Raw genomic sequence first — 22879 nt, forward strand, 5'->3', positions numbered from 1 at the left:
TGTAAATAATATTTTATTAAAGCATTTAGATTTGGCTTAAAATTTATTAATATTTCAAAAATAAATTAAAAAAGGTAAATTGCTTTTTAATTAAATATAATTTATAAATAATTATGATAAATTAGTTACTACTTGTTTGATTTGCTAAAAGAAATATAGGTGATTTTTTCATTTTTTTTTGTTTAATTATAAAATTTTAGTGATTTTTTTTTCACTCTAGTTTATTTTTAATATATTATAAACTCGCCCAATTTTAAATGAATTATTTTTTCACCGCAAGCTAACTACATTGCCATTGTTCATCCCATGCTAGCAACATTGTCACAGTTTGTCGCCCTCTATCATCTACTCCTCTCATTAAGAGTCGATCGCCCTCCGGTTAGTAGTCGCAACCACAACTACCTGTCATCTACCACTATTACCAATGAGAAATTATTTTGTGCGGAGTTCAGACCGAAAGAACCATCAGACATGCGAGTATACACACTGTGTACAATTTATTTTTTGTACACAGTGTATACACTCACAATCCGGACTGTTCTTCCTGTCCTGACTCCACATGAATATTGACCCCTGGCGACCTGCGTTGTCACCGACCGCCACAGCCACCAGCATCATTTAACTTTATTTCATTTATTTTACATCAATTCAAAAAAAAATGATAATATAAATTTCTCATTTATAGTTACCAAAAAAGATATTTGAGTGTTGATATGCAAAGATACTATACGAATAATAAATGAGAGGGAGATTGATTTTATGATTGGATGGGATAAAGTTTGGGTTTTTATGCTGGGCGCACCTATTGATCTATCATGGGGAAGAGCGATGAATTTGAAGGGTGGTGGGGCCGCGTTAGGAGTATGGCGCCGTGGGGTGGGGCCCAGCTCTCCGCGGTTCCGTCTAACCGGTCGCTATCAACGTACGGCGTTAAGAGGAAAATCTTAGGAATTATTTGCACGTAAATGGATGCACCCAAAATCGTACCCGCGTGCTAGTTAGGGAACTGCATGCCCAGGTGCTTCGGAATGATTGGTCCTTGCCTCCTCGGAATGTTGATGCAAGTGCGCCGTGTGATGGTACATTTTTTAAAATCGTCCTCGATTATTATTATAATTATTATTGTGAGGACATTTCATAAATATCACTTAGTTTTTATTTATTTATATAATATTTAAATTTTAGATATATGAATTGTGTAATATGTATGTAAATCCCCTTATTATTATTATTTTAAGCATAAAAATGTGATTTATTTAAAATTAATAAATAAGATCATTTGAGTATTATAGGATTAATTATTATAGAATTGGTATGATAAAATTTTATTATTTTTTTTATTGATATGAGCATTAATTTTTTTTTATTTTTTTATGATTTAAAATTAGCAAGAAAGTTGTATAGTCAAATAAGTCTTTAAAAAAAATGATTTAGCTGCATTTATCAAAATAGATATATATAAATAAGGAGAGTTAATATTTATGCATAATAGATGATGAAAATAGGATATTCAAAATAATTATTTAAATTTTAGATATATGAATTGTGTAATATGTATGTAAATCCCCTTATTATTATTATTTTAAGCATAAAAATGTGATTTATTTAAAATTAATAAATAAGATCATTTGAGTATTATAGGATTAATTATTATAAAATTGGTATGATAAAATTTTATTATTTTTTTTATTGATATGAGCATTAATTTTTTTTATTTTTTTATGATTTAAAATTAGCAAGAAAGTTGTATAGTCAAATAAGTCTTTAAAAAAAAATGATTTAGCTGCATTTATCAAAATAGATATATATAAATAAGGAGAGTTAATATTTATGCATAATAAATGATGAAAATAGGATATTCAAAATAAATAAATAAATAAATAAATTCTATCATTTGAATTAATGTGATAAAAATGAGTATAAACTAAAGACATTTTAATATGAATAAAAGCCTTTTATTGGGGGAAGCTAGCATTTATATATTAACATCTTATATATAAAATGTTGAAGTGATGAAGAAGGCATAATGGCTTTGCAAAGTCTAGCTAGCTTCCTATAGTGGTTTATGCAATAATGAGCATAAAAACCTTAATGCATTCTACTTGATATCTATTTTTCCATTGATGACAAACATTAATCTATCACAAGTTTGGTCACTTTGATTTTTAAGAGCTAATAATTTTATGTCGGATGTGTAATCGGTCATAACTTCCATTGCAATATTGTGATGTTACTATGTGATATTCTGATAGGGATATCTTTGTAATGATAATTATAATTATTAGTTCAGGTCATGTTAGGGATTATTAGATAGTTAATAAGTAATAGTAGTATGGATAGAAATTATTATATGGGTATTTCTACATTTCATAACATAATATTCGATATTAATGAACTCCCTTTAATTTATTATTATTCTCCGCTTCAATCTTCTCAGTCTCCTAAATTCTAAAACTATTATCATCTTGAATAATCATTTATCGTATGAGTTTGTATCTTTAGTTCGTATCATACTCAATGATATCTATATTACAAATGTTAGTTTATTATTTTTTTACAAGTAATAGAATTATTGTATTACTCGATTAATCGTATCTTAGTATATTATTTTAATATTTCTTTATTATTCTCACTCTAACTTGAATACTTTTCATTATTATATCAATGCAATGCTATTTGAAACTTCTTAGTAAGAAAAACATAGGTAACATATATGTACACTATTAGCATTACACCTACTTGTATGACTTTAAAAATAGTGCAGATGGCAAAGTAGCATTAAGACAATCTAACCATAGAATTACAGTCATAAATGTTGTCCTTAACTATGTTATAAGCACAAGTTATAATACCTTTTTGTTAGAAAGGCTCCAAAGCTTTCTCTTTCTTTTCCATTGGTTGATTGAGGGGATTCCTCTCTTTGGCTAACAATAATATCCCTTCTCACACAAAAATAGAGTAGCTCAAAAGCATCCTTTTCTTTATTGTGTCACACAAGAGGCAAGTTTGTGATATTTAATTAATTGTTTGGCTCTTGTGAGATGCCTATGAAAAAAAATAAATTTTAAGGGGATAGAAATTTATTCTAAATATTTAATAAATAAAAGTGAGAAATGGTTAATCATAAATAGATCTAATTTTACATAAAAAGTCATGAAATGTTCAACATAAATCACAAACAAGTCAAAATCAAACCACTGAGATCTGCTCTTAAGAGCTATGAGTATATCAATTAAGTTAGAGACATTGGTGCTTCAAGTAAAATATTCTTAATTGAGCTTGAATATTGGTTTCAGCTAAATTCACAAAAATGTCCATCTTTTTAAGATGAATATAATTTACATTTTTTAGTTGATATAAGTGAAGGTTTGTTTTGGCAAATGAAACTTAAATTATATCGGATATTTTAAAAAAATAGTAGAGATTATCCCACATTTCTTCACTAAAGTTTAATTTGAGGGAATAATTTTATGATCATATAAAGTCCATGGTCCCAACTTAGCTTTAATAAGTGAGAATGAAGCAAAAAACTTAAGACAATATTTTGATGTGATTTTGGTCAGGATGATTTTTGTAGCTTTTATATTAGCTTGGAGATGAGTACTGAAATACATAACTAATCGATTAAAATTTGTATTTCACTCATCTCAAAGTTAATTCAAAGACTATGAAATTCATTCTAATCAAAAATTTATTAGAAAGTATACATTAACCTAATTTTTTCCAATAAAGTGAATTTTTTACATGTCGTAAATTAAAATGACAAACTCTCATGATTTTCAGTCTTCCATTATGGTTGAACAAGTTTGTGAAGATAAAATTGATATATATTTTCTTTGGAGGGTTCTATAGATATTTATGGTTTATGAGACATGAATAATGTAAAATTTTCCCAATGTAAGAGAAACAGTTGATTAAGTGAAAATTTCTAAGTGAGAAGAGATTTATTAATGAAAAATAGAGTTTTTAATTTATATTTAGCTTTGAGAAATAAAACTTATTTGATTTCACTCATATTCATAATATATTTTAAGTGATATTTTTTCATTTATTTTGAATGTGGAAATAATTTTTTTAAAGTTGAGAGATTTTAATTATGTTTGTAGAATTGAAATATATATAATTTTTTAGTGGTATTCAACCTTTCTTCTAACTCATTGCCTTTTGCTTTTATTTCCTCCCAGTTTAAAGTTATTTACTTTGCGAAAAAGGTATATTATGCTAAAATTAATCTTAATGGCATATACAATTATATTTGTTAAAATTTTTTCTTGTATTATTTGTGATAACTTATGTCTTATCATAAATATATTTTTATGCTATTATACGCCAAATTTTTGTTTAATATGGTGAGATTATCATAAACTTGCAATAATTGGGCACTTTTTAGGGTTTAGTCTTCTAAGTGTTCTTCATGTGCCCTATCTCTTATAGATTGATGCAAATTTCTTTCATATTGTTGCCCTTGCTCTGTTCTTCCATTTTCCTTGTCATGGATTGGACATCATTTGACCTCTGACTAATGCCAAGGGCTCCAATCTTGATTATACTCTCCCTCCCCTCATAAATATCTCATTTATCTACAACCTACATGAAACATTATAATTTGAAAACTTTCCTCTTCATGATCTTTCACTTGCCCTCATGCTACCCCACTCTCATATCACCCTCCTACCCCCTCTTTAATCCCTCTAACCTCTCGTCCCTATTGGGGAGCGATACCTATTTCTCCAAATCCTTATATTCAGAATTTGCATGTGCCTTTCTTAGAAGGGTCTTCTAGGCACTCATGTCTTTATCTCTAATGATATATCCATCTCATTTATAGAAAACACTTGGGAGGATGTTTCCTTTTCATTACAAAAAATCTCTTGAAGGCGATTAAGAGAATTGAAATCTTGCTTTTGTTAGGTATGCAATCGATAAACACTTGTTATATAGATCTCTTTCACCTATTATCAATAAATTATGTAAAACCAAAGATAATGAATATCTTCTCACTCTCCTTAAAGTCATTTACCCATTCAAAATTGTATGTATAAAGTAGTATGAGACTTTTTAGGATGATGGACCTTGATTTATCAATGATAAGCCCTCCATTTTAAGAAAATGGTAATGAGATTTAAATTTGATAAAGACGACTTCTTTGAAATCTAAAATTTGGAGAACTTCCTTAATTTCCCTCCCTATTATGGGAACAAAGAAGATATCTCAAGGTGGTGAACAAAATACAAATTCCCTTATAATAAATAAGCTTACTACCTCCAAGTTTCATCTCTCGTTTGCTAGGCTATGCATTAAGGTGACTCATTCCTCCTCGTTCTACAATAAGATCTTAAATAACTTTAGTAAGTGGAAGTTTTTGCAGGATGTAGTTAGTGTTAAATATTTAGCTGTATGCTCCACAAGTAAAACCTTTCCCATGATAATTGGTCATGCTTTTGTCTCATACCCCTCGAGCATAGATTTCTCCCTTGTTCTGTTATGATAGAAATCAAAGTTGGAGACTAATATTCAAATATGGCATGCTCATAATAGGTTTCCCATTATCCTAAATCTTCCCTAAAGCACTCATGTTATAAATACCCAAACTAGCATTCCGTCTCTTCCAAATTCTTTCCACAACCACTCTTAAATTTTTGTTTCTATAGACAATAATTACTATTTTAACTCTACTTCTCAATAATATACATGCAATTTCCTCTTTTGCACCTTCATTTCACCTTCCTACTACCCACTTGAAAGTCAATCCACCTTCCAACTTAGATATTAGAGTTACTAAAATTTTATCTCTTAATCCATTATCTATATCACATGATTATTTTACCATGACATTCTTATACCCTTGTTGCATGGATTATAAGAAGCTAAATGATGTGGAGATAGTCCTTGAACGTGGGATTGTGTTTTCTCTCAATACATTGATCTTTTGGAAATAAAAATGCGAGTCGGTCCTCTTCATTTTGAAGAATTCAAACCTTTTTCTATTGGCAGAAGAATTTAGATCAAATTGAACTTCTCTAAAATTTATTTCCACACCATTGTTACCTAACCACAATTTATTCAAGATTTCATTGACTTTATATAAGAATGTGCTCTAGAACTCACCTATTGAAATTATTAGCCATGCATTCTATGCCATGGTTGGTGTTATATTGGCATAAGAAGACCCTCTCCACTTCATATGGAGTTTAACATCTATAGTATCCAATATGGCTTTCTGGATCTTCACTGCTTAGAGTTTTTAAACTTTGGTACAACAATCAACTAAAATTTTATTTTGAAACCTTAAATAAATAAGGCATTTCCAAATGCCTGATATGTCTCCAAATACCCACTATATGTTATTGTTATCTTTATCATATGATCATTCAAACCTAATTATTCACTTATAACTTTTCAAATGTAAGCATAAAATCGAATTCAAGAATTTATGGTCAAACTGTAATGATTTCATGGACATTATCATTAATGTTTGGAGGAATTTTGAATATGGAGATCCCATCTTTTTATTTGCCCTTGGAATAATATTAATCATTTATGTTATTATGTTAAACTAACATCTTCAATATAGAGGAACAAAATATAATAAAATTCACTAGTTTTCCCTTAAATATCCCATCCCTCTTATTTTTCCTTCACATTTTTTTTCATTGCCAGCTGCTCCAATTAGACGCCAAACAAGCTTACTCTAGGACCATAAATCTTGCTTGTTTAAGTTGTCAAGTTTGATGAGCTACTAATTGAGCTCAACTATTTTATCAATCACAAAATTGAGCTTTGCTGGTGAGTTCAACTCAAGCTCCTATGGGACATTGGTTGAGTCGGGCTTGAATTAGGCGTGACTCAAGCTTGAGTTGAACCGAATACTCCCAATTGTTGATAAAAAAGACAACTTTAGATCACTAGGATATTATGTTCGAGCACATATATGACTCCATTAATATGAAGTTATGATTGAAGTGATCCCACATATAAAGATTGCAGAGGAGTTAAAGTACATATTATTGGAACTCAATCCAGTGCCAGACACAATCATTCAAGTATGTATTCTAGATTCTTTCAAGGGTTCGATACGTTTCTTTATCACCATGGGCACAGAGCTAGAGGCTTGACTTAATTGCCATTTATTTGCAAACCAACCCTTTAACTATTGGATTTTCATAAAGAACACACAAAACTTGAAAGTACAATCTTCTAATTGATGGGCACCCTCATCGATTGCAATTTTAACTTAAATTAGAAATCGTACTTTGACACATTAAAAGACGAAGTCAAATATCCCAAAAAACAGACACTTACCTATCACAAAAATACCAAAAAAATACATAAAAAAAAGAAATAAACACTTATAATATAATCTATTTAATCTTTTTTTTTACATGACTAATCTTTATTCAAAAATATCACTCATATTTGGTGCAAATGTTATGCATGTGCCATTTTGAATAATAATACTCAATAATAAGATCCATGCTCACCCCCAATATCCCTCGCCCTCATTGTCCAAGCCATGAAAAATCTAAGGAAGATCAGCTACCGACATGTCACATGACATCACAGTTGTCCATCTTGGATACTAAGTTTTGCATGGCATGATAGCAACTGCCCTTTCAAATTTATCTTAATTGATTGATAAGATGCCATTTTATTATAAAATAATATTCCTTGTCAACTAATAAAATGGTATTAACCAATCATTAGTGTTAATGCTGACAAATCAGATGTCATGGTTATGTTATTAAGAATATTTTTAATAATCTTTATTTGTTGTCCTCTAATCCAATAATTAATCATTTGGAACAAGGAGACAAAGTCCTTAATCCGTTTTGATTTAAAAAAAATAAATATAATGTTTAACTAATCATTGAATTTTAATATTAGTTTGGGACGGCGATGGCTTTCTTATTACTTTATTTTGCAGACCGCAATCATAGTTTTTATTTGGTCACTGTTTTTTAGCTGTTTTCCAGAAATTTTTATGCTAGGAAGTTGTTTTATACAGTAACATTCAAAAAAGTTTTTTCTCTACAACAATTTTACGACAAAGTTTATAAATAGCTGCAGCCGTCCCAAACAGATCATAAATAGTAAAAAACATAAAATATTAAAGCCTATTTCAGATAGTTTTTTTTTTTTTTTTTGCTTTGTTTTCAGAAATTAAAGCAGTCATAATTTTATTTTGCTATTACTTTCTTGCTGCTTTCTTACAATTTTTAAAAAATTTCAGTGATGAAAAACTGATTTTTACGAGCAAAATAGCTAAGTTCTTTTCCTCACATCAACTTCTCAAACAACTTTATAAAACGCTGCAACTATCTCAAACAGTTCCTCAAACTTAAACTTTCTAATTTTTGAAGGTACTTATTTTGTGAAATATTTTAATATTTTTATTTTAAAAAATAATAATTTAGGCAGGATGAGTTTTTTTGAAATCAGCCCATCAGAATTCTCTAATTTATTTTCAATCAAAACGTTACAAGTTCAAGAAAATTAATCAATTTTTTAATCCAACAATCTACTTTCCTAAGAAAAAAAAAATCTAATCGTACCAAATGAAATCTAATGGCCTTATAATCTATCAGCATCAGAGCATAAGCAGACTTAGCAGTAATGAGTTTGGAATAAAAAACTGAAAGGGTAATTGATTGATGGGTCCAGCTTTGAATGATCAGAATGGGGTGGACCCTTAGGAAATTGCTTCAAGCTAAAAAAAAAAGGGAGCTTTTTTGACTTGGCATCTAGCATTTGAATCTAAATGAAGTGGACATTTAAACGCATAAATTATTACGTGTGGTCATCGGACAGTTCAGAATCGATCCGGATACGTCATGTCACCTCAGTGCATAACGGTATACATCATCGATATACAGTAAAAAATAACGTGGCACGTCCTGATTTATCACGTTTAAACGAGTCTAGTTTGATTTTTTTTTATGTGTGAGTTTTTATATTTATTTATTAGTAATATGTAATTTAAATTTTATGATGTATATTTTAAAAAAAAAAATATGATGTGATTTTTTATTAATATAGTAATTTGATTTTAGATGTATGGAATTAATTTTTTTTTTATTTTTTTTTTTGCATAAAAATATTAATGTGCATAGGAATTTTAGGATAATTGGAATAATTATGTAATAGTTGATGTGAAATGATGATATATTGAAGATAACACCACTTATTATGATGGCGACAAAACTTTGAACAAACACTAGAAGAAGAAGATGATAGAATAAGCATGGTAGCGATCATAAATACAAGGTTCAATAAGATCCACATACGTCTGTAATTGTATGAAGATCAAATACCCATTAAATTACAAAAAAAAAAAAAAATTGGTATACATCAATGATTTCTCTTCATACAAAGTTGAACGTAATAAGAAAATATGTTACTATTTTTATGTAAATGTTTGAGAGGGGACACAATCATTTGCTATGAAGAAGATGATTAGTTATTCTGTGCGGATACCGGACGCCGTCCGGAGGCAAATTAGAGCGCGTCACGTCACCTTCTTGTTGTGTACGAGCTGTGTCTCGGGTGACGTGGCGCTCTTTGATTCGCCTCTGGACATAACTATATCTAGTGTCCGCACAGAATAATTTCTCGAAGAAGAGAATGGATGGGACATGGAGAATATGTGTTTTTTTTTTCTATCAATCTATTCCGTTTTCAATTGTAAGAGCATCTCTTTACTATGATCAAAAGCTTAGACTTTTGATTGAACAAATACTAGCAACACTTCATTATCTTTGGAAATTTTTTTTACTATTTCTCTCTAATAAGTGCCCTAAATTCTTTTGTCATTGTCTCTAGTAACCTAACACTCTCTTTTACTCAACTCTGTTTTCTATTTGTTTGTGATTGTAGAATATGTCCTCTTAAAGCTCTATTTATATTGATAAGAAGTTATGAATTTTGGGACATACAATTAATTGTATAAGATCTCTTGTAATGAACAAATAATATCATAGCCCACAAAAAGATATAATAATATATATTGTGAAGACATAACATCTTGCTTTTTTATGTAAAGATACTCAAAGGATTAGAAAGAGTCTCCTATTTTCTTTCCAAAATGGAATATATACTAACTATATCTGTTGCGCGCTAGAATATATGCAGCGACAGAGTTAGAAAGTTTACGTCTCAGCGTTCTACGTATATTCAGTACACAAACATGAGAGAAATAGAAACACCAGGATTTTTTCGTGGAAACCCTGGAAAGGGAAAAAACCATGGGGCCACGCTAGTTAAAAAAGTTCAACTAGTGCTTGTTTGAGATACAAGAGGCTGAGTCGTCCTTAAAAGTTGGGACAATCATATTACAATGAGTCACTTCTTGATTGAAATCTAGTTACAATGCCGGGTAGAATTCCGGCGACTTTTGGAAGTCGAGCAGAATTCCGGCGTCGTTTGGAAGTTGGGCAGAATTCCGGCGTCATTTGGAAGTCGAACAGAATTTTGGCGTCACTTGGGTGGAGTTTCGGCGCCGGGCAGAAATCCAATGTTACTTGGGCAGAATTTCGGCGTCCTGTGGAAGTAAAGCAAAATTCTGGCGTCCTGTGGAAGTTGGGCAGAATTCTGACGTCCTGTGGAAGTTGGGCAGAATTTCGGCGTCCCGTGGAAGTCGGGCAGAATTCCGGCGGTGGTCGAGGAGTTTCTTCCCTCCTATTCTTCTTCTCTTCTCTTCTCCTTCTTCTCTTCTTCTTCTTCTTGCTTGGGTCCCCTTTCAACAGAAATGAGGAGCTATTTATAAAATTTTTTAGGATGTCATGACCCGTAAATAGGAGAAGGATCAAGGGCAAAGGTGTAGTGGTACGGATGTATGACCGATATTGAATCCCTTGATCGTGCACCATTTGTAAGACATTTGAAGGTCTTAATGATGTTAGAATTTGGAGATCTTGGGCTCGTTGGATTCGTCTCGTCGAGCAGCTCGATTCAACTATAAGCACATTATGTTTCAAGATAGTTTGGTAACTCAAATTGTGGTTCAAACTTTTCAACAACGCTTCAGGTGCTTGATTTGGACTCATTTGGGCTCGGATTGAGTTGGATTTGGTGTTGTTGGGTCCGTATTTCTGAGACGTTCAGTGTGACTATAAGTTTGCTGAAATTGGAGTTCAGGTGATCTTGGATTTAATTTTTTATGTTTCATGCTTGATTTTGCCTTGAGATTCGTGCCCGATCAAGATAATTTTTCTATGATATATCAATATCTATTAAAAAAATAATACCTCTTTAGTTGAATGTTTTCCATGGATGAAATTTGAAGTTTTCAATATCATGTAACTATTATTTATCCTTTTTTTCTTTTCTAATAAACAATAATTAATCTAGTTGTCAATGGCACCCCATTGGAGTCCTTATGTCAACTATTTTTTCGCTCTTTAAGTCTCCATAAGGAAGACTTTAGAAAATTTTGCATAAGTAATAGACAATTTTAATTAAAAATAACTTATCCTGATTTCCATCAATGGGTCGGTCACCACCCGACTTCCATCGTTGGACCATAGTCTAATCACCAACATCACCATTTGAACACTTTGCTCGACTGCCATCACTGGACCATGTAAACACCTTTGCTACAACTCTTCAACGCCAAGCTTTATGGAATTTTGAAAAAAACTTCAACATGATTGCACTGGGAGCGGCACTTCGGTGTTGTGGCATCCCAGAAGAAGCGCCATGGCGGGCGCCATGGAGCTAGGCCGAATTTTAATAAAAGAATTTATTTCCACTAAAATGTCATTTTCTTCTCCTAAGGGCTGCTAGCTAAAGAGAGGGTGGGAAAGAATCCAAGAGAAAGAAAGCCATAATGAGGTTGCTTCGAGTCGTTTTTAGTCGACGATGTAGTTTTGAAAGTTGGTCGAATCGAGTTAGGTGACATTTTGTCTATCTTAGTTTTCCAATATACGAAGTTTTCTAGAAATTTCTAATTTAATTTATAATTATGTTAGTAAAAAATAGGAATAACTTGCTATCTGTAAGAAAAATTTATCATGTAACTTTCAATATGCTATAGAGATAGATAATATAAATATTTAGATTTTTTTTTTGGAAATTTTACATAGGGATTGTTGAAATTTTGCTATTTTAATTGATTAAAAAATGATATTATAGTACAATTAAAGTCTTAATATAGTATTTTACATAATCTCTTGTAATTTGATTAATGTATTCTAAAATAGTATATTTTTGTACATTAGTATGTTTAGCTACATTTTGTGAAATTTTGGAATGAGTTTATTTATATTTTAATTACTGTAATGCAATAAATTATATACTTGATTGGTTGAAATATATGATTATGAGAAATTCTTATGTGCAAGGATGAATTTATATCATGGTTCATATGGGAATGTTCTGGTGTCTACGAGTATATTCTGATGTTATATGTATATTATATTTCAATGATGACATGAGGTATAAGGGTCATAATTTTTTGAATTCGGTTTTATATGAAATGCTTGTTTATTTATGTTTCAATCACTGCTATTTTAATTCCTCATAAGTGCAATTACTATTCTGCATAGTACAATGATTTATTATATTACTTTTAACACTTTTTTAAATGCTTAATAACATATTTATTTAAAATTTTAGATTGATAAATATGACTTGTTGAGCTATGTTAGCTCATAGTTATTTTGCTTTTTTATTTTCAGAGTCACAGAGAGTAAAATAATAGATTGAGTAGCAGTTTATGGATCTAATATGAATCAATATAAGTGTTTCTTTTATTTTTTTTACAATCGTGACTAATTATTTTATCTTATATATTATGTATTTCAGTTTGTTGAGATTGTGTTTTATTTCAAATTAAGTTAAAATTAGACTTAAAAAAAAATGAATAGTTTTCAAAACTTTAATCCTGGTGTTTGCGTATTACAAACCAACATGTTAGGATATGTCCAATTTATAGGTCTTATCGGGTAGGATTGTGACAAGCATTTTTAGGTATTTGAGCAAAAATTTTGAAATTTGATTATAAAACAAAGCTATAGAAAATTAATATATACGTTGAGTGAGATGATTTTAGGTCTATTTGGGGATCATTCTTATTTATTTTTATATGTATGTATGCCTAGTTCAATATTTTGTATGTTCATGTATCTACTAGACCTAAATTTATGTCAATCACGTAACACTTAGATATAGTACTGCTCTTACAATCAATTCTGATAATATTTTTTGATTTATCAATCTGGTAACTCAATTGATGGTTGAGGCACATAGCAGAGTTCCTTTTTTTTGATCTGATGAGATAGACCAACATCTTATATATATTTTTGAGAATGAAGCCTCTAAGGTTTGAGGGCGTTGTTGAGCGCAGAGCAACAGAGGATTGGTTGAGGAGGCTGTATAACAGTTTTCATTGTCTGCAGTGTCCTCCTGAGATGAAGGTATTATTAGCTATTTTTATATTAGACGAAGAGGTATAACACTAGTAGATGATTTGAGCTAGAGTTATGGTATATGACACTATGGTCAATGGTATAAGATATCAAGGTGATGTTTCAGGTGCCGGCAGGTTGGGCACAAAATAGCTTAGTGTCCACATATAGGGTCTGATTGATGATTTGAGCCCAAGTCTAAGAGTTCAGTTAGATATGTAGGAAGATTGAGTATAATTCCACTTAATACAATTTTTTAGGTATCATTTAGTAGAGGTTGTGGTTATGGCTTTGTAGCAGGAAAGCCATCCTTAGGTTAAAGAGAGCATGGTGGTCTTGTTGCTCTAGTTCCAATTTAAACACCTGTATACTCTGACTCAGTATGAGACCAGAGATGTGCCAGATATTATTACAAGTAGTTCTTACATTTCTGATTAACCTTATCATATTACATTTGATATTGAAACCATCAATTCATTTATTTTTTAGCGTTACTTTGATTTATTGCACTCGCCTTCAGTATTATTGCCTTTTATTCTATTTGTTACTTTACTGATTAGAGAGGGTACGGTAGCCATTAGGGTATGCTTTTGTAATTTAAAATTATCTTATATGAAGTGGAGATATGGTTTGATTATATTACTCATTTTTTAGTTTGATGCTATTTTAGATATAGTCTGGTTGAGTCAGTATGAAACTCAAATCAATTGTTTAAAGAAGTAAGTTACCTTATTTATAAGGAGTGAGAGCTAACTTTTTAGGGTTTTAGAGGTATTTTTCATGTCTAATCTCTGCTATGAAAATAAATAAAATGTATAAGAAAAAGGTGTATTGAATATTTGGCATTGGTCAATGACAATAATGTAGGTTATGGATCTCTTTATGATGCCTCAATAGTGTGAGAGATTCCTGATATTTTTCCAGAGGAGTGAGTGAGTTTGCCTCTGAACAGGGATATTAAGTTTTGTATTGATATATTTTTGGATATAACTTTAATATCTCAGGCTCTGTATAGGATGTCACCTAAGGAGCTTCAAAATTTGAAAGTATAGCTTTAGGAGTTATTGTATAGGAGATTTATCTATTTTAGTGTGTCTTCGTGGAGAACATCTATTCTATTTATGAAGAAAAAAAGATGGTATGATGTGTATGTGAATTGATTATATAAAATTAAACAAAGATAATATAAAAAATAAGTATTCGTTGTTAATAATTGATGATTTATTTAATCAGCTTGTTGGATCTTCTATATTTTCAAAGATCAATTTGTAATCTAGCTATTATCAAGTAAAGCTGAGACAACAAATGTGATGAGGACTGCTTTTAGCACTCGGCGCAGACACTATGAGTTTTAATCATGCTTTTTAGGATTACTTATGCACTAGTAGTTTTATGGATATGATGAACAAGATATTCTAAGAGTATTTGGATTATTTTGTTATTCTCTTTATAGATGATAATTTGATTTATTTTCCTTCTGAGGTGGGGTGTGTTATGCATATGAGGATTATTCTAGAGAACACGAGGCAACATCATCTGTTTGCCAAGACTGAACAACATTTTTTTATAGGGCATGTAATGAGTTGCGTAGGTATTTTTGTGGATCCCCAGAATATTCATGCTGTTACTAATTGGTTGAGACCTACTACTGTATTTGAGATATGTAATTTCTTAGGGATGGCCGATTATTACATTATCCTTAATGTTGTTAGTAGCTCTGTGATTGTGGATTATTTTAAACAAAAAATTGGAAAAATAAATATGAATAGTTTTCAGAACTTGGATCTTAAAATTTGTCGGTTGCAAACCAACACGATAGGATCTATTTAATTTGTGGTCTTATCGGATTGGATTGTGATATGTCTTAATTCTTATCGTTGAACTATACATATGCTTATTATATTTGCGGGTTGTGGTCGAACATTGCTAGTAGTTCAATGCAAGCCATTGACACTAACTCTACCTCTCAATGCAAGCCAGTTTGTTGGTCTTTGCAGTAGTCTTAATGCAAGACAATCCAATCTAACAAACAATAAATTGTCTCTTGAAAATAGATGTGCATGCCACAGGGCACTTCCAAACTTCTATCATAAAATCCATTCTATATGGTTTATGTTTACTATATTGTATCAATACTTTCTCCAATTATAGAGAACGACACCATTTATAATCAATGATAAACATTGGTGGAATGATTTAAACAATATATGCCCTATAAATTCTCCTATTTTTGATTTTACACATTAAAAGACTCTAACGTCTTATATAATCCTCTATTATCTCTCTATGTGTCGGATTTTCGTTACCGGTGCTAAGAAGTTAAACTCTCTCTCTACCATTACAAATATTTTAGCAAATAACGATCTTAAAAGTTTCTTAAACTACTTTCAACAACAATAGCTCCATGATCCCATGATTGGGAGCAAGGTTTTGTCTCTTTATCATTGAACCATTTTTTAACAAACTAATATATTTATTTATGATAAAATTACATTTTAGTGCTTGGCGCTATCCCTAAAAAAAATTGCTTTCAATAAAGTTATATTTTAAATGCCCTGAAACTACCTTAGACGACGCCATTGCATGGAATGACCAATCAAGATGATAGGATTTCAAATGGGCTCGAATTCATAGAACCCAATTATTTGAGGCTAGCCCAACTAAGCCCACTAGGCCCAATGTGGACCAGTCCGATAAACTTTTCTATATTTATTTATTGTAAATTAAATGCACATAATGAATGCATTGCATGCATAATATCTTTATATTTTATGATAAATATTTTTATATGTCATTTTTAAATATTGAAAACATTTTTTATTAGTTTTTTAATATGCTTAATTTCACTTCCTACGTTGCATTCATATATATATATATATTTTATTGTATTGTATTATATATATATAATTTAAAATAAAATTCACTTTATAGGAAGCTTTAAGATTTTTGTAAGGTTTACTTGATTACACAAAATTGCATAAATTAAGCCACTTTATAGGAAGCTTTAGGATTTTTGTAAGGTTTGCTTGATTACACAAAATTGCGTAAATTAAGCTCACCCTCAATCCCCTATTTATAGATTTGGGTTGGAGCTTAAGCTTTATAAAATTGACTACATATATGACTGTACAAAAAAATAAGAAAAATACAATATTTGTGCAGCTTAGCCAGAAGGTCTGACTTGATAAAGTCATTTGCCTAGCTCTGTAAGAAATCGTCAGTTTAGCTATATTAATAATTAAATAGTGAGTAATCGATCAATAGTTCATTCTGAGAAGTTGTCGCTTTTTGAATAGTAGTCGTTAAGGCCAACTAATAAGTTTTACTTATTGCCTGGGATGAATTTTTCGATTATAGTCATTTTCCTAAGGCGAGTTTTTCTGTAGGCCTAGGAGCATTTTATTGAGTAGATCGAGTTAGTTTAATTTGGACTGGCTTGATTTATCTTGAACCGAATAAAATGTGCTTCAATTAGATTTTTTTTTATTTATTTAAATGCCTAGTATATTAGATTGAACAAACACAAATAATCAAATTAGTCTTGAGTAACCAACTCAATTTGGGTAAAATTAAATCAAATCTACTCAATCAAAACCATATATCAAGATGCTGACATCATTTTTTTTTATATTTCAACTCTTAATAGGTTAAAAATGAGAGAAAATTTGTGTGCAAATATACTGCACAAATTATATCATGATGATCCTTAAAATTGTTAGATTAGTTTGAGATTAGTGCAATAAAATAGTGCTTAGTTCATTTTTGAGATTTTTTGGAGGATCTGAGCCGTTTTTTGAATTAATATGTGTGTGTATGCATATGTATGCGTGAAGGGCAAAGTTATCAAAGTTATTTACTAAAATGACTTTTTTAGATATTAATATTTAGCGGTGAAAATTCTCATGTTAAAATCACGATTAGAGAAGTAATTGAGATGATTTGTTGATTTGTGAGCTAGGTTATAAAAAATAGTAGAAACACCTTATCATTTTTATACGGATCAACTCCTCTTCTTGAGAGGAACATTTTTTCATAAATTGATCACAAAATAGTGGAGTACTAGATAAACTAGGGGTGCCAATATTTGATACTACCCGAAAATCCGACTTGAACATGACCCAAAAATTTCGGGTTAGGGTCAACCCGAACCCGAAATGGGTCGGGTTAGGGTTCAACAGTTCGACCCGTTTCGAAAATTGGGTACGGTTCGAGTTGACTATTTGACTTGAAATTAATTCATTTTTTATTCGAAAATCCGTTTTTGACCCAGCAACCTGAGATTGACCCGTTTTGGACACGTTTTTTGACCCGAAAAGCGGAGATTCGACTCCGTCGAGTCATGTCATTTAGAAGGAGATAGGTGTAATAATCATGAGTAACCCTCCTGGATCGAAGATTTTACAGCTTTGGTATATATCCACAAACTTATTTGGATGAGTAAAAGCTAGAAGCAAGCTACCAATGGTAAACCAATCAGGTTGGAGACTTGAAAAAGTTATATTTCCAGCAAAGAGCAAGCTTAGTATTTCGGTCATTGTATTCAATACACATATCATGTCATCTTCACCACCATCTCCCTGAAGTTCTATCATAAGTGACACCAGCAGTTGTGCAACGTAATTATCTCCAGATACCACCAGTGCTGAAATCAGTTGCATCTTCATTGTTTGGCTTCCATATGGATAGACAATAAGCTGGGACTCATTTGCTCTAGAGAGCCTACAAAACTTCAAGATCTGGTTAGACAAGTAAGTCATAATTCTTTCTTGCTGGAAAAGCCATTTCAATGCCATTGGATGTATGCAAAAGGAGAATAATTCCAGATCATCTATGGCTAGTAAATTAAGCAATGTTTTCTCAGTTTCTGGACTATATGACATCTTCGCATTCCTTTGGAAACCTCGGTGAAGTCCATAGAGATGCACCGATTGAGCCAACATTAACGAATCTCCAGTCATACAAAATAAATAGTTGCTATTAACAAGAATATATTGCTCTAATGAAGCCAAAACTGGAGTATCATCAGCAAACCCTTCACCTAAGTGCGAGCTAACATATAAGAACAATAGTGAAGCACATTGGCACAAAGCTAGTTGAGGATCAATAGAGCTTTTCTGTCCCAAAAAAAATAGCAAATCAAGAAGATCCACTGGGAGGTAAAAAAAAACATCTCGCATGGGTTGCCCAAAGCTAGGACCAAAAGCTCGATCAAGAATCAAATACACATTTGATCTCATCTGATCAGTTGGAAATAGACCCAAATAAGCGAAGCACAAAGTAAGCAAATTAGAAGAAATCAGATTATTTGCGAATGTCTGGGTCTGGGCTTCAGAACCACTTTGCAAGTTTAAGATGAAATCAGCTATTGGATTATCATTCAAGTTCTCTTCCTCCACCAGGCTACCAAGAACTCCGCTTCTTTCTATAGATCCACCTTGCTGCTGCCCATTAGCTATTATATTCTTGAATTTTGCAATGATGCCTTTCCTTTCCTTCATAGCAGTGTGATATGTAAATCCCCCCAAATTAATTGGGACATATATGCAACCATCTAAAAAATCAGAAAACTTACATGCCATCTCTTTGATTTCAGACGCAGATGACACTCCCATCAATTGATTAATCATCAAATTGATTGCCACCCTTTTGCTGCGAACATCCACAATTGCATGAAGTCTCTTCTGCTGCTCACCATGAACTATAATCACCCCATTCTTCCCAACAAGATCTCCAAAAGACTTAGGATAGCTAGATTGAAACAGCTTTCCTTCATTTTGCATTATATACCGGTTGAACATTGGAAGATCAAGAAACTTGAGACCCATGGACCCACTGTGCTGAAGCTCTCTTTGTTCTCGAAGCAGACTATGAAGATGAATATCCTGGTTGATGCTCAAGTAAAGCATTCTTTCCACGAGTTGCTGAAGGTTATAGGGGTCTCCGGAATCCAGCCTTAGAGTTGCACAACCAGAGAAATCTCCCCTATCACCATGCTGCTTCTTGTTTAGGACTTTTCCCTTCTCTGTAAAGGATTTAACAAGAACTTGAGCGTCACAAATGAAGTGAGGATTGCTCTTTGTGAGGATCAGTTTCACGATATCAGGGTTATCTTCGTTTCCTTCCTGAGTTACTTTCTCAATAGTGGTGGAACGCAAGCGCTGATCTAAGAGATCGTCGATATTTGCTTCCAGGAAACGAACAATTCTACCGTATGAGCCGATTGACGTCCAGTAACGAGTTAGGGGTTCCGTGGATTTTGGATGAGCAGGATTTTCATTGTTGTCTGCAAAATCATTGACACTGGTGATGCAGGAACGGAGCGGAAGCGGGAGCGGGAGCGGAGTGATGTTGGGGCCCGAATCGTGCTGGAGGGTTGGAGGATGTCTAGCAAGTTGCTCTCCCTCAACGATGTTAATATCATCGACGGAGTCGGAATCAGCATTGAGTTGTGGATCTACTCGGGCCGTGGTTACGAGAGCAAAATCGAGATGGAGAGCGGGAATGGTCGCGGGTTCCGGTGGCGGGTTCCGGTGGCGGGTGCTGGGTTGGATTGAGGGAAGAAATGGAAGCAGAATCGATCTTTGAGAGCGTGTGTGAGTAGATGGCTGAAGATTGTTCGTTTACCGATGTGCAAACTCGTTCTAAAGAACGATTGAAATCATCAAATAAAGCATCAATCCGAGCAAGCGAAGCTTCCACTTGAGCCATTGGAAGGGCTTTACGGCGTCGATCACGGTCGACAGCCCGCGGCGGATCTCTCCATTTGAGTGGAAGTTCTAGGGGAGGGTATTCCGGCGGCGGATCACGCCATTGGAGTGGAAGCTCGAGAGGCGGATAGTCATCGATCTCCCGTCTTCTTCGGCTTCGATCATCGTCGATCGCCCATCTTCTTCGGTGGCGATCTTCGTCGACCACCCATCTTATTCGGCGTGGATCTTCGTCTCCCGCCCTTGTTCTACGGCTTCGAACGTCGTCGACAGCCGACCTTCTTCCGCAGTTCATCAATCTTCGCAAGCTCCAGGCTCTGATACCAACTGATGTAGTGGATCGTCGGAAGAATTGACCTGCAAGAAGGATTTAATCCCAATCCAGGGAACAAGAGGAACACAAGCTTTAAAGCTTCATAAAAGAGATAATATTCATCATTCTTCCTTCCCCTTTTACAATCTATATATAATAAGCAAGTAGAAACCAAAAGAAACCTAGCCCACTTCTCGCCGGATTATTTTCACCTTTTTTTTGCATATTTACCCTAAATTATTTTTTTATTATATATATTAGCAACAAAATTGTAATTTGTATTGTGCAAAAATATTAAGGTTGAAGCGAAGAAGAAAATAAATATAGATGTTATATACATTCATTATAGAGACGATTGAGGATTTTTTTTTTTTTTAACAAAATGAAATAAATGCTTCACAAAGTCTCTCATATTAAGTATAACTCTCCGGTCTCGTTTGGAAGGCTTTTTTATTGTTTTTTAAATTATTTTTATAGACAAAAAAATTAAATTTTTATAGTTGAATATTGTTTTCAGTAGCAATATGAAAGTCGTCTCAAATGAAAACTTAGCAATATCTTTGTAGAGAAGTGCATGTATTTTGTAGGAAATGTATATTATCAAAATCGATTAACGGGTCAGGCTTGGGTTATCGGGTTGCCAGTAGATTGGGTTCATGTTGATTGTTGACTGGATTCAGGTCAAGTTAATTTCATGTCAGACCCGAACCCGACCTTCAACTCATTTTGACTTCCATACTTCTAATTTTATATGAAGATCAAGGGGGCGAAGCTACAGCCCCCACCAGCCCATTAGCCCATTTATTATTCTGTGCGGAGTCCGAATGGCATCCGAAGACCAATAAAAATACGTCACGTCACCCCATTACTGGGTACCCAGCTCGGTACCCGCACTCGATACCCCTCGGTACCACTGGGTACCCAACGCTTAATTCGACAGTTCTCCCGCCCAATATCCATACATAATAATAGCTCCCATTAGCCTAATTTTTTTATTTATTATAAACCGCACTTTCATCATTTTCTTTATCTGAAAATTAAAATAGTGCATAAAAGAGACAAAATAATCCTTAGTCCATTAAAATAAAAAAAGTTAAATATTGTCTCATGTCCCAACATCCCAACAGTACAAAAAAATGTGTCATTATCAAAAGAAAGCCAAGCCAGCTTGATCCATTTCAAGGCGACTCAAGTTTCATTTGGTACATCTTTTTTTATTGTTTTTTAAAACAATTTTTTAGTATAAATATTTTTTGAACTCATAAATTTTGTACAAGTATATTGCTTTAGAAAATAATAAGAAAGCTATCTCAAATAAAGTCTGAATCAAGGGCTTAAGGCTTCATTTGGGACAACATTTTTGCTACTTTCTTAAACAGCTTTTTAGCAGAAAAATTTCTTGAATTAGAAAATTCTATATTTAAAAGCTGTTTTATAAAGCAGTACGAAAGCTTACAAGACGAGCCTTTGTAGACGAAAAGTGATCCTCAACATCTTGATATTGATTTGAGAGGCAGTCTGCAGTTCAATAATCATGCTTAGTTTCATTAGCATAGTGAATTTAATCATTTGACTTTTAATATTTATTCTAAAAATTTGGTTTTTTAGTAAGATTGTCTCAATTATTGTTATGTCATATTGTCATTTAAGTAATTTCACTTTATAATGATGTTATATAATGCATTAGACTAATATATGATTTTAATATTTATGTACATTTTATGATTAATATATCATTTTATTTTATTTCTTTAAGCATTTTAATCCTATATGATAATTATGTATTAGTTACTATAACAATAACTTTTCACTACAACAAATTTTGAAAGTTAGAAGTCAAATGATAGTATTACAACCGCATAAAAAGCAAAGTAGTGATTGTCATAACCCAATCCAGCAAGATTCTTATCATATTGAGCTATGATAGACATATCCCAATATCTAGTTTTCAAAATATTTCAAATTTTCTTTCAATATTAGTTTAAAAATAAACAACAGAAGACTGAGCTACTACAATATCCAGAGTACTAAAATAAAATTATCCACAAAATCTCTTTCATTTTATCAAAATGTATATACATGTTCTGCACTATAATACATGACTGCAAAACAAAAAATAGAACAAAATAAAAGCTAGCAATGACTATACAAAATCAAAATAGAGAAATACCTAGAAATGTAATTCAAACTCCCCTTTTCCAAGATCATGAAAATCATAAGCAAAATTATAGTGACTAATAATAACTTAGCGGGTCACAAACACCAATAAAAATTTTCAAACATTTCCTTTTATAAAGTAATTTTCTAAATCTTTAAAAGCAATTGAATCCATATAATAAATCAATGTATCGAGCAAAATAATAAGAGCATATATAACAGCTAACAAAATATTTATATAATAATACTGAGTATATAAATAAGCTGAAATTTATATCACAGAATAGTTCATATCACAA

The 22879-nt window shown here is 32.1% G+C and overlaps 1 protein-coding gene across 1 annotated transcript; it reads right to left on the reverse strand.

Annotated features, from left to right (window-relative positions):
• Window positions 1–17720: 17720 nt before the first annotated feature.
• LOC110104903 lies at window positions 17721–20405 on the reverse strand. Its single transcript, XM_020834185.2, has 2 exons — window positions 20040–20405; window positions 17721–20008 (listed from the first exon to the last, which is right to left on the reverse strand). Exons 1-2 carry the CDS (start codon window positions 20403–20405, stop codon window positions 17750–17752), a joined length of 2625 nt encoding a protein of 874 aa, XP_020689844.1. The 3' UTR covers window positions 17721–17749.
• Between the last annotated feature and the right edge of the window lie 2474 nt (window positions 20406–22879).

Source organism: Dendrobium catenatum, unplaced genomic scaffold (assembly GCF_001605985.2).
Source record: "Dendrobium catenatum unplaced genomic scaffold, ASM160598v2 fragScaff_scaffold_1680, whole genome shotgun sequence".
Classification (NCBI taxonomy): domain Eukaryota; kingdom Viridiplantae; phylum Streptophyta; class Magnoliopsida; order Asparagales; family Orchidaceae; genus Dendrobium; species Dendrobium catenatum.

What these genes read in the sequence shown, in the direction of transcription:
- LOC110104903 (XM_020834185.2), bottom strand. Translation starts at nt 20,405, where the DNA reads ATGAACTGCGGAAGAAGGTCGGCTGTCGACGACGTTCGAAGCCGTAGA. An exon ending in TCAATCGTTCTTTAGAACGA is followed by an intron (nt 20,009 to 20,039) that starts GTTTGCACATCG and finishes AACAATCTTCAG; the next exon opens with CCATCTACTCACACACGCTC.